This window comes from Desmodus rotundus, chromosome 6 (genome assembly GCF_022682495.2).
Source record: "Desmodus rotundus isolate HL8 chromosome 6, HLdesRot8A.1, whole genome shotgun sequence".
NCBI classification, from domain to species: Eukaryota; Metazoa; Chordata; class Mammalia; order Chiroptera; family Phyllostomidae; genus Desmodus; species Desmodus rotundus.
Window position 1 is genome coordinate 136,771,675 of NC_071392.1, and position 13,625 is coordinate 136,785,299.

Genomic DNA, 13,625 nt, shown 5'->3' on the forward strand with positions numbered 1-13,625 from the left:
GGGAAGGATTTTTGTGTATTCCCTGTATTTGTACCCTTTGCAAATTCATAATCCAAAATTTTGTTTCCTATCCCCCTAGTTTCTTTCTAGGGGGAAAATCACTATTACCAATTTATGATTAAAATTATTTGTCAAAATCTGTTTCTTTAATATCTATTAAATGAAAAAATATTTCTTTTGAATTAGTCATGGGGAATCAGTCACTAGGAATCAAATCAGCGACCCTTTGGTTTGCAGGTTGGCACTCAATCCACTGAGCCACACCAGCCAGGTATTAATTACCTGGTTTCTTTTAAAACTCCCAAGTAGATTTTTATTTTTTCTGTATATTTGGTTTTGTTTTTTTCCCCAATTTTTAAAATTGTAGTAAAATATATATAACATAAAATTTGCCATCTTAACCATTTGTAAATGTGCAGTTCAGTAGTATTAAATACATTCATATGTTGTGCAACTATCACCACCATCCATCTTTATAACACCTCATCTTGTTATACTGTCACTCTACACCCATTAAATAATTGTACATCTGGTTTTAAAATGTTTAATATCTAAGGACATGTGCATGTTATAGGTTAGAATCAAAATTGTCTTTCTGTGTGAAGAACACTGAAGTACAGTATATGTGTATTTGTTGAAGATCAACAAATATTTGTTGGATGAGTTAAGGACCATTTCAACTTATATTTTCTACTTTATTATAATGAGGAGTACTGCATAGAATAAAAACATGATATAGGACCATAATCTAAGGAACCATGATGTTAGGTTTGTCTCTTATCCTAGCATGATAAAGGAATTCCAAAAAGTGGGTAAACACAGTTTTTGTCTTTTGGAAATAATGGAGATTAGTCAGTGTACAAAAATGCAAAGTACTGAATGACTAAATGAAATGATCATAGTATGATAATCTTAGGCAAATTATTTGGCTTTTTTCTTTTTTAACATATTAATAAAAGGTCTGAAGTAGAGGCTAATACTATTTGCTTAGGTTAACTGCTAATAATAAAAAACAAGAATGTGAGTCAGTTGTTAGTTGACTTTGAAAATTTTATTTATACTGAAATATACATATTTGTTCTTTTCCTATTCAAATGTTACTAGGAATGAAGCAAAGTCAGGTGGACGAAGTGATTTGATACCAACCATCAAATTTCGACACTGTTCTTTGCTAAGAAACCGACGCTGCACTATAGCATACCTGTAAGCCTCTCAGTTTTTGCTTGGGGGTGTCAGGGAAAATGGAGCATTTTTCATGTGGTTTCCTAATTAAACATTTCAAATGAAAACAAATTCTTAGATTTGTCTCTTTATAAACAGTCTAAATTCTTTTTTCCATTTTAAATCTTTTTATCATGAAAAATTACAATATTCATAAAATTAGAGAGAATAGTGTTACGAAACCCAATGGAACCATCATACATGTATAACAATTTTATTTTAATCCTCACCCAAAGATAATGTTTATTGATTTTAGAGAGAGAGGAAGGAGAGAGAGAGAGAGAGAGAAACAAACATTGGTCTGTTGCCTCCCATATGCACCCTGACTGGGGATGGAAGAACCTGCAACCCTTTGATGTCCGGGCCAAGGCCATTTGTAACAATTTTTAATGTTTCGCCATATTTGTTTCATGTTATTTATTTATGCTACACTATTGTAGAGCATCAAGACATTTTACCACTGAATACTTTGGTATGCATCTCTATTAAATACGACGTCTTTCCAATCCATATTCATGTTTTCTGCCCTGTCCTAAAGGTGACCTTACAACTGGTTTGTTTGCCCCAGGAGCCAAATCGAGTCCACATAGTACATTTCGATTATAGTGAGGCTTGAGTCTTTCCTGATCAACACAACTTCTGATATCCCTTTTGTTAAGCCATCTAATACCTGCTTAATATCCTAGGTATGACCGATTGCTTCGGATTAGAGCACTGAGGTGGGAATATGGCAGTGTTTTGCCAAATGTTTTACGATTTCACATGTCTGCTGAAGAAGTAAGTTAGCATTGTTACTCTATAAATTTAGAAAATGCCGAGGTTCTTGCATTGTTCTAAAATAGTATTTATTTGTATTTTACTTTAAAAAAAATATTATAACATTTTTATTATGTAATATTTGGAGTCTAGATCTGGAAAAATCTTTATCAAAAATAATTACCAAAGAAACATTTTATAGCATTAGAATATAGACCTAAGTCACAGATGTTTTAAGACAAAAATTAATTGAAATCTTAGTTATACAAATAATCAAAAATAACATTTAAATTAATCATAACAATAACAATTAATAGAAATTTTAACCCTTTCAGAAATAAGAAATTTTAATCAACAAGTGAATCAAAAAATCATCACTAAACCACAAAGATTTAGGAGCCTCTCTATGAGATACGAAAGTTCTGTTCTTTGTAAAAGCCACCAAATAAGATAAATTTTTTCTTTCCTTTTTTAAAGAGTAGACTGAATATTCAAAGACCATGTTCCCTTGAATTGTTAGTTTTTTCTCCTTATTCATAAGGTTCTCAGTTTCACAATTCTAATATAACTTTATATGTAAGTTTAAATATACACAAATGCATATAAACAAGATGAAAATTTTAAAGCTTAAATTTTAGCTTTCAGATATGTTAACTGTGTCATTAATTTATATACGTCTGTGAATGTACTACATCAATTTTATCGTCATAATTGGAGCTTTAATGTGACCAAATATGTATTACTTATTTTACATTGCTTTTGTAATTTCTAGCTTTAAACTTGTAATCTTGTAGTGTCCAGAGAACCAAAGATTTCAGATAATTAAAGCTTGTTCATAAATTTAATATTAGTCCAAGCAGTAAATGATCTTGGAAATTATATTTATTTACTTATTTTAAATAATTATTTTTCGATTACAGTTGAAATACAATATTACATTAGTTTCAGGGATATACCCCAGTAGTTAGACATTATATAACTTACTAAGTGATCATCCTGATAAATCTCATACCCTTCTGACACCATATGTAGTTGTTAGGATATAATTGATTATATCCCCTTTACTGTACTTTACATCCTCATTACTATTCTGTAACTAACAATTTGTATTTCCTAATCCCTTCACCTATAAAGTGAATCCCCAGTAAAAGTTCTGGACTCCAGAGCTTGTGTGAGCTTCCCTGGTTGACAGTACTGTGTGTATTGTTATACATCAGGGTGCCAGGAGGGTGATGTGTCTTGATTGCACAGGAGGAAGACACCAGATGTTTTGTGTTGGGACCCTACCAGGTTTCATGCTATGTATCTCTTTTGTCGGGTTCTGATTTATATCCTTTTCACTATGATAAAGCTGTAATTGTAAGAATAATGCTTTCCAAAGTTTGGAGTCATTTTTGCTAATTGAACCTGAGTGGTATGTGTACGTATGTGAAAGTTATGAAGATATTTTTATGTAATCTTTTAAAAACTATATTGTTTTATCTTTCACAAAGAGATCTATAGTACTGGGATTGATTTTTGTGCTGAGTCAATTTGCATTTGAATGTGGATATTGAGATAACTGGCACCATTTCTCCTTGAGATTCTCCTTTCCTCACTGCTCTGTGGGGGGTGCCACTTTTGTCATAAATTGAGTGTCAGTCTATCTGTGGATTTTGGATGGGGGACTTTCTCTTCTGTTCTTGTACCAATTCCACAGTTATAATTATCATAAATTTATAATATGTCTTGAGCAAGCATTCCTACCTTGTTCTTTTTCAAGAGTTTCTCAACTATTTTTGATGCTTTGCGTTTTCATGTAAATTTTATAATTAGTCTGTCAAGTTCCATTTTTAAAGATAATTAAGATTTTGATTGATATTGAATTTATAGATCGGGTGACATTATTACCATATTAAATCATCCAATCCATGAATGTGGTATATCCTACCACATATTTGTCTCCTTTAATTTTTTTCAATAAGTTAAAGAACTACATGTGCTGAGATACAATTCACTTAGCGTAGTTTGCCCTTTTAAAGTATATAATTTGGTGTTTTCTTTACTGTATTTACAGAGTTGTGCATCTTACTCTAGAACATTTTCATCACCCCCACAAGAAACCCTGCAGCTATTATCAGTGTAACTCCCACATTCTCTTTCCTCTTCCCAGCCCCTAGAAATCACTAACCTACTTTCTTTCTTTGTAGATTTGCTTATTATGAATTTTTAAATAAGATTTTGTTTATTTATTTTTAGACAGGGGGAGAGAGGGAGAAAGAGGAGAGAAATATCAATGTGTGGTTGCCTCTCATGCACCCCCCATTGGGGACCTGACATGCAACCCAAGCATGTGCCCTGACTGGGAATCAAACTGGTGACACTTTGGTTCGCAGGCTGGCACTCAATCTACTGAGCCATACCAGCCAGGGCACCTATTATGAATTTTTCATAAAAGTGAAATCATGCATATGTGGCCTATTGGGTTTGTCATTTAGCATGTTTTCAAGGTTCAGTAATGTAACATGTGTCAGAACATTATTTAGATTTATGGCTGAATAATATTCCATTGTATGGATGTATGTATCTAACCCATTCATCAGTTGATGGACATTTGGATGTTTTTGTCAACAGTGTTTTATAGGTTTCAGAAAAATCAATGCAGAGTTTGAAGAGATCATACCATAATTCTGAAATGGTGTATTTTTCATGATTCTGTTTCTGGTGGAATGTTCCTTAGATATGTGATTAGGTATGCTGGGGTGTAAGTTCTGTGAGAACAGAGACTTTTTGTCCATTTTGTTGAATTATTCATTCTAAGTACCTATTGCCTGCTGTGAACCAGTACCTGATTCATAGCAGGCAATCAGTGTTTGTGAACCAGTACCTGGTTCATAGCAGGCAATCAGTGTTTGTACAGGTATACCTCAGAGATATTTTGGTTTAGTTCTAGACCACCACAGAAAGCAAATATCTCAAAAAAGCAAGTCACTCTAATTTTTTAGTTTTCCAGTGCATATAAAAGCTATGATTACACTATACTGTAGTCTGTTAAGTGTGCAAATGGCATTATGTCTAAAAAGACAATGTACATACCTTAATTAAAAAATGCTTAATTGCTATAAAATGCTAATTGTCATCTGAGCATTCAGTGAGTTATAATCTTTTTTGCCTGTGGAGGGTTTTGCTTCAATGTTGCTGGCTGCTGACTGATCAGAGTAGTAATTGCTGATGGATGGGGGACTGGCAGTTTCTTAAAATAGTATAATAGAGTTTGATGCATAGATTGACTCTTTCATTCCATGAACAATTTCTATGTGGCATGCAATACTGTTTGAGAGCATTTGACCCACACTAGAACTTCATTCAAAATTGGAGTCATTCCTCTAAAAATTGCCAATGCTTTATCAGCTAAGTTTATGTAATATTCTAAATCCTTTGTTGTCATTTCAACAGTCTTCAAAGCATCTTCACTAAGGGTGGATTCCATCTCATAAAAACCACTGTTTTCCTTATCTATAAGAATCGACTCATCATTCCTTAAGTTTTATCATGAGATTGCAGGAATTCAGTCATATTTTCAGGCACTACTTCTAATTCTGCTTCTCTTGCTGTTTCTACCATATCTGCAGTTACTTCCTCCACTGAAGTCATCCATGAGAGTTGAATTCAATTTTTTCCAAACTCCTGTTACTGTTGATATTTTGACCTCTTCTTATGAATCACAAATGTTTTTAATGTCATCTAGAACGGTGAATCCTTTCCAGAGGGTTTCAGTTTTCTTTCTTTTTTAAAAAAATATTTTTTATGTTATTACAGTTGTCCTGCTTTTTCCCTCTTCACTACTCCTCTAACCACCCTGCCCCCACCCACTTCCATGATCAGTCCCTGTGTCCTTCACAATGTTCTTTGACTAATAGTTTCACCTTCTTTCAGTCAGTCCCAACCTCCTCCCTCCACTCTTATAGCTGTTGGTCTGTTCTATCCCTCTGGTTTTATTTTGCTCATTAGTTTATTTTGTTCATTAGATTCCTCTTATAAGTGAGATCATGTGGTATTTCACCACCTGGCTTATTTCAATGAACATAATAGTCTCCAGTTCCATCTACACTTGTCACAAAAGGTAGGAATTTCTTCTTTCTTTCTGCTGCATAGTAATCCATTATATAAATATAGCAAAGTTTTTTTATCCACTCATCTACTGATGGGCACTTAGAATGTTTCCAAATCTTGGCTATTGTAAATAGTGCTGCTATGAACATGGGGATGCATAAAATTCATTTGAATTGGTGTTTTGGGATTCTTCAGGTATATTCCCAGCAGTGGAATCACTGGGTCAGGAGGCAGTTTCTCTTGTAATATTTTGAGGAAATTTCATGCTGTTTTCCAAAGTGGCTGCACCTGTCTGCATTCCCACCAACAATACAGTTGGGTTCCCTTTTTTCTACATGCTTGGCAGCACTTGCTGTTTGTTGATTTATTAATGATAGCCATTCTGAGAAGTGTGAGGTGATATCTCATTGTGCTTTTAATTTGCATTTCTCTGATGGCTAGTGCTGTTGAACTTTTTTTCATATGTCTATGGGTCATCCATATGTCGTCCTTAGAGAAGTGTCTAGTCAGGTCCTTTGCCTATTTTTTAATTGGATTATTTATCTTCTTGGTTCTTTATATATTTTGGAGACTAAAACCTTGTCCGAAGTATCATTGGCATATATGATCTCCCATACAGTCGGTTACCCTTTCATTTAATGATGGTTTCTTTAGCTATACAGAAGCTTTTTAATTTGATGTAGTCCTATTTGTTTACTTTTTGTTTTATTTCCCTTGCCGTAGGAGATATATTGGCAAAAATATTGCTATGTGAGATATCTGAAATTTTACTGCCTGGGTTTTCCTCTAGAATTGCTATGGTATCACTACTTATATTTCAGTTTTATCCATTTTGAGTTTATTCTGGTGTGTGGTATAAGTTAATGGTCTAGTGTGGGGAACCGTTCCAAGTGTGGGAAATGTGGCTCAGCCCCCACTCGGAAAAGCCAGTGGGGAGTGAGGTTGGTGAGCAGGACCTACGTCCGTGGATAGGTTCTCCTTTGGGAAATCAGGCCCTCATTGTACCTTGACTGCTATGAGACTTGCTCTTGCTAAAGCTCCCTCACCCTGAATTGAGGCAGCAAATGTTTACTGAGTATTTTCATCTTCCTAAAATCTGTGCTACATTACCCAAGTATGGAGTGTGAGCAGTTTCCCCCTTGAGCTGTAACATCCTCTTTGAAGTAATTAGCAGTATTCTGTCCTTTGTTGTCCTTAAAAGGTAATCACCTGTAGTGAACCTGTGCGTAGTAAATGAGCACCATCCTCCATGTAATGTGCCCAGAAAAGCAATAAAAGCCTATCCAGGCGGGGGTCAGCTCTCTCTCTTGTGCTCTCTCTAGCCCTCTCGCCCTCTCTCACTTAGAGAGTGGCCATGCCGTCCCTTTTCCTCCACAGTAGTCCGTGTGTATTTGTATATTGCAGCCACAATACCGGATCCTGCGGGCCGGGATCTGCATCAGTCTAGTTTCATTGTTTTTCAGTCCAGTTCTCCCAACACCATTTTCTGAAGAGACTGTCTTTACTCCATTGTATACTCTTGCCTCCTTTACAAATATTAGTTGACCATAAAGATATGGATTTATTTCTGAACTTTCTATTCTGTCCTATAGACCTATGTGTCTGTTCTTATATATATATGTATAGTTTGATACCAGATATTGTGATCCCTTCAACTTTTTTCTTCTTTCTGTAGATTGCTGAGGATATTTGGGGTCATTTTTGGTTCCATATAAATTTTTGGAATATTTATTCTAGATCTATGAAATATGCCATTGGTATGTTAATAGGAATTATGTTGAATCTGTAGATTGCTTTGATGATGTTAATTCTTCCAATCCACAAACATGTGTGCTTCTACTTATTTGTATCTTCTTGAGTTTGTTTCTTCAGTGTCACATAGTTTTCCAAGCACAGGTCTTTTACCTCCTTAAATTTATTCCTAGGTACTTTATTTGGTTGCAGTATTAAATGGGATTGTTTTCTTAGTTTCTCTTTCTGATAGTTCATAATTGGTGTATAAAAATGGCATCAATTTGTATTCTAGTACTTTGCTGAATTCATTTATCAGGTTGAGTAGTTTTTTGGTGGATCCTATAGGGTTTTCTAAGTAAAGCATCACCTGTGAATGACAGCAGATTTACTTCCCCTTTTCTAATTTGGGTGCTTATTATTTCTTCTTTTTCTTTTAAGATTTTATTTATTTATTTATTTTTAGAGAGAGGGTAAGGGAGGGAGAAAGAGGGAGAGAAACATTAATGTGTGGTTGCCAAAAAGGTTGGGGACTACTGATGTATCATGATTATTGATTTGCAGTTATTGTACCATCCTTACATCCAAGGAGTAAAACCCATTTGATCATGGAGTATGATCTTTTTGATGTATTGCTGGATCCAGTTTGCTATTATTTTGAGGATTTTAGCATCTATGTGCATCAGAGATATTGGCCTATAGTTTTTTTTTCTTTGTTTTGTCTTTACCTGGTTTTGGAATTAGAATAATACTGGTGTCCTAAAAAACAGTTTTGTCTTCCCTATTCTTGAATTATTTGGGATGGTTTCAGAAGGATAGGTTTTAGTTCTTTGAATAGTTGGTAAAATTCTCCTCCTGAGGCCTTCTGGTCCAGGGCTTTTGTATGCTGGGAGATTTTTGATTACTTCTTCAATTTCACTAGTTGTTGTTGCTCTGTTCAGAATTTCTGCTTCTTTCTGATTCAGTTTTGGAAGATTGTATATTTCTAGAAATTTACATGTTTCACCCAGGTTGTCCAATTTCTTGGCATATAGCTATTCGTAGTAATTTCTTACAATCCATTGTATTTTTGTGGTATCACTTGTTACTTCTCCACTTTCATATCTGATTTTTTTTTAAATTTGGGTCCTCTCTCTTTTTCTTGATGAGTCTGGTTAAAGGTTTGCCAATTTTGCTTGTTTTTTCAAAGAACAAGCTTGTAGATTTCTTGATCTTTTGAATTGTTTTTTTAGTTTCTGTCATTTATTTCTGATCTTGATTTGTTTCCTTCCTTCTACTCTCTGACTTTTTTGCTTTGTTGTTGTTTTTGTAATTCTTTTAAATGTAGGTGTATATTGTTTATTTTACATTTTTCTATCTTTAGGTAATGCTATGAACTTCCCTCTCAGGAATGCTCTCACGGTGTACCATAGATTTTGGGTTGTTGTGTGTTCATTTTCTTTTGTTTACAGGTACTTTTGATTTCTTCCATGATGTCACTGTTAACCCAACTTTATTTAATACCATATTATTTATCCTCCATGTATTTGAATGTTTTGGGTTTTTTTTTCTTGAGGTTGATTTCTAGTTTTAGGCCATTGTGATCTGAGAAAATGATTGATATGATTTCAGTTTTCTTGAATTTGTTAAGGCTTGCTTTGTGTCTTACCACGTGGTTTACCTTTGAGAGTAATCAGTGTGCATATGAGAAGAATGTATTATTTTGCTTCTTTAGCATGAAATGTTATATATATATATATATATATATTGATTAAATCCTTTTGATCTAGAGTGTTGTTTAATGCTGCTATATCGTTGTTGATTTTTTGTCTGGAAGGTGTGTTCACTGTTGAGAATGGTGTGTTAAAATCCCATACTATGACTGCATTGCTGTTGATCTCCTTCTTAAAGACCTCCAAGATTTTCTTTTTATATCCAGATCCTCCTATATTGGGTGCATATATGTTTACAAGGGTTATGTTCTCTTGTTGGATTCCCTTAAGTATTATGTATGTCCTTTGTTGTCTCTTATTATGGCCTTTGTCTTGAAGTCTATTTGTTAGAGAGAAGTATTGCTACCTCAGCTTTGTTTTCCACATCCATTAGCATGTAATAATTTTTTCCATTCCTTCATTTTCAGCCTGTGTACATCTTTTGTTCTGAGGTGGGCCTCTTGTAGACAGTATATATGCAGGTCTTGTTTTCTCATCCATCCAGCCACCCTTTGTCGTTTGATTGGGGCATTTAATCCATTTACATTTAACATTATTATTGATAGATACTTACTGCCATTTTCCCTCTTTGATCTGTGTTCCTCTCTCTATTTCTTCCTTAAAGCAATCCCTTTAGCATCTCTTGTACTGCTGGTTTGATGGAAATGTACTCCTTCAGACCTTTTTTTCTTGTCTGGGAAGCTCTTTATTTTGACTTCCATTTTAAATGAGAGACTTGCTGGATAGAGTAGTCTTGGTTGCATGTCCTTGCTTTTCATTATTTTGGAATATTTCATGCCAATTCCTTCTGGCCTGTATTGTCTGCTGAGAAATAACCTCACAGCCCTATCAGAGCTCCCTTGTAGGTAACTAATTGTTTTTCTATGCTGCCTTTACGATTCTCTTTGTTTTTATACTTTGCCATTTTAATTGTGATGTGTCTTAGTGTAGACCTCTTTGGAGTCACTTGTTTGGGACTCAGTGCTTCCTGAACTTGAATACTTTTTCCTTCACCAAGTTAGGGAAGTTTTCTATCCCTTGCTCCCTTTGTTCTCCTGGTATCCTCACAATGTGAATATCGTTACATTTCATGTTGTTTCAAAGCTCCCTTAAAATCTTCTTTTTAATTATTTTTCATTTTGTTGCTCTTACTGCGTGTTTTTTATCTACCTTGTTCTCTAAATCGCTGATGTTTCTATGTCCTTTTCCATGCTGATGTAGTTTTCACTAAGTTCCTTGAGCATTCTTAACGACACATTACTTGGAACTCAATGTCTGATAATTTGCTTGCCTCACTTTCATTAGGCTCTTCTATTGGGGATTCCTCCTTTTCTTCCACCTGGAAGGTCATTTCTTTGTCTCCTCATTTTAGCTGTCTCTTTTTATTTGTTTGTATGTTATGAATAGATCTGCTTTGAATCCCCATCTTGTGGTGTAGCCTTATGTGGTAGGAGTCCTGTGTTACCCAGTGGTGCTGACACCTTGATCTCCTGATCTAGAGGGTCAGGGAATGCCCTTTGTGTGGCTTATGTAGGTTATCCTATTGTATTTGGGTCCTGATTGTTATTGGCTTGTTTGTTGGTGGGTTCTCCCTTCTGGCTATCTGACGTAGAGGCTCGACCCACGCCATATCTTGTACGCTGTGGTACAACTGCTGGCAGTACAAATCAAAATGACACAAAAAATGAAACCAAAACGAACAACCCCCCCCCAAAACAGCAGCAATTTCAATGACAAATTATCAGAGAATAGTAAAAGTGGAAATATAAATGGAATACTAGGTAAAGGGGGAAATAAAAGGAAAAGACTAAGACAACACCAATGGACACAGAAATAATTATGGGAGGAGGAAAGGGTAGAGAACTAACATGAACGATGAGTTGAAGAGGAAAGTAAAAAAGGGACAATGAAAGAGAAAGATTAACAAGAATAAGAAAAGGAAAGAAGGGAACATTGGGGTAATCACTGGTAAGAGTAAAGTAAGAGATATGACAGAAAAATAGAGCAATAGGAAAGAAAAAAATAGAAAAAACTAATGAAAAGTCTATGAAAAGGGAAAAATAATGAAAATGACAAAGTAAAATTTGTCTCAGCAGAGTTTGGTGCTTGCCTGCTGGATTCTCTGTTTTGATACAGCTCTGCTGTAGCCTGGGTCATATGCTGTCCATGCCTAGCCCTAGTCAGCCTTTTCAGAGCTACCAGGAATCCACAGTTTATGATTGATTCCTCCAGGGTTGGCTGTGCCCAGGATGGGTCCAGTCTGCACTGCACACCTGGGTTTTAACAGCACTGGCTACATGGGGATATCAGCAAACCACCAAACTCACCAGCGGATCTGTATCTGTCTGCTTATGCCTGCCCATCTCCTGTCAGTTTTAGACTAGTCATAGATCTGACTGTTTCTGAGAGAGCCTCTGGTGGGATCAGTGAATGGGACTCCTGGATCTCCTATTGTAGATGCCTTTCAGATTTCAAGGAAGATGTGTTTCCCCCACCCCATGAGCCAGTGGTTTGAGTCTGTTCAGAATTATTTCCCTGCGTGCAGCAGGGTGGGATCTCCAGAGTCCATGTTTTGGCTCTGCCAGAAATCAGAAGGGTGTTTCTAATGCTCTCCCATGAAGGGGAAGTGCCAGTCTGTTTCCTGGGAGAGTATATGAAATGGCTGCACCCTACACCCTGCCTCTGACATCCCCAGAGTCTATGTGTGCTGCTCTCTCCTCAACATGGGTTAAGATGCAGGATGGGAGGAAATAAATAGTAAAAGAAAAGAAAACCCACATAAAGCAAAGCAAAAAACCAAACTACATAATAGGGAAAAAAAAGTTTCAGGGTGGAGAGAGCAGGATTGAAGAGGGAGGGTGGGGAGAACAATATCCCACAGGGCTATCACCCTGCGAGGGCCTTGCTCTTCTCAAGCAAGATGGCTGCTGCAGAATCCAGGTATATCCTGGCACAGAAAGCCCTATAGTCGCTCCCCCACTTTGCTCCCCTGTGCATCCCACATTCTACTTGTGAGACTGCAGTCCATGCTGCCTCTCTTCACTGTGTCCAAGGTGAGTGGTTGCAAACAACAAGACCTGTGCTTTGGCCCCTTTAAGAATTAAGAAAGAAAAAAAAAAGATAGTGGCTTTGCCTTCAGCAGTTCTGGTCCCTCACCACCTGCTCAAAAGAGGCAAACCTTGTGGCCCTTCACTGTGGGGTGCTACATGATCTGCTTACTCCAGCACTGGTGCTCTGTTTGGGACCCTGGTCCATGTTCCCCAACCCTCTCCTTTCAAAGGGAAGCTCTCACAGCTACGCCACCACCTCAGCCCACTGCCCTAAGGGGCAGGCCCTTTGAATGACCTCATCCTTGTTACTGATCGTGGTATTTTCCCCCCCCATCCTTGGTTAAAAGCCTCCCTTTCAGATAGTCTTTGATTTATTTCAGGCGTCTAGACCTCTTTAGTTTTATTTCCAATTTTGTTCTGTGAGGAGGTGTGCAATATATTCTCCTACTCCACTGCCATCTTAACCGGTTTTCAATTTTCTTTGCCCAAATCCATCAGAGTAATCAACTATCTATGGCAGCTATAGTCTTACAAAATTACCGTATTTTACTGTGTATAATGCACACTTTTTGCCCACATTTTTGAGGGAAAAATAAGGATGTGCATTATACATGGGTAGTACTAATTCCATATCTATATAAATTTTTTAATTTATTTATTTTTAGAGAGGGGTGATGGAAAAACAGAGAGAGAGAAACATCAATGTGTGATTGCCTCTCACACGGACTGGGCCCGCAAGCCAGGCATGTGCCCTGATTTGGAAACAAACAAGCAACCCTTTGGTTTGTAGGCCAGCGCTCAATCCACTGAGCCACACCATCCAGGGCTATGTATATGTTTTTAATTCTTTTACTTATGCTTAGTCATTAAGAGTGTAACTCTAGAAAGCAATACTGATATCCGTATGCAAAATAATACCCTGGAATACGATAATTGGTTTTCTTTCTAAATACAAATAAATAATTGAATTAAAACATTAACATGAAAGTTTTTTTCCTGAAAGTTTGGGCCAAATATGTGGATGTGCATTATATACGAGAGCTTTTGATCCATGGGCTACAGAATTGATGTTGTGTTAATAGGC

The 13,625-nt window shown here is 36.2% G+C and overlaps 1 protein-coding gene across 3 annotated transcripts in view; it reads left to right on the forward strand.

Annotated features, from left to right (window-relative positions):
• The window catches only part of GINS1 (GINS complex subunit 1), a 35,142-nt gene that overhangs the window by 7,052 nt on the left and 14,465 nt on the right, over positions 1-13,625 (forward strand). For 2 of the 3 annotated variants that reach the window (XM_024577024.4, XM_045185117.3), the window contains exons 3-4: positions 1,105-1,203; positions 1,908-1,998. The exons of the other annotated variant lie outside the window; for it this stretch is intronic. In XM_024577024.4, the coding sequence (XP_024432792.1) occupies positions 1,105-1,203; positions 1,908-1,998 (190 nt within the window). The remainder of the gene's footprint in view (positions 1-1,104; positions 1,204-1,907; positions 1,999-13,625) is intronic. 3 annotated transcript variants of the gene reach the window in all.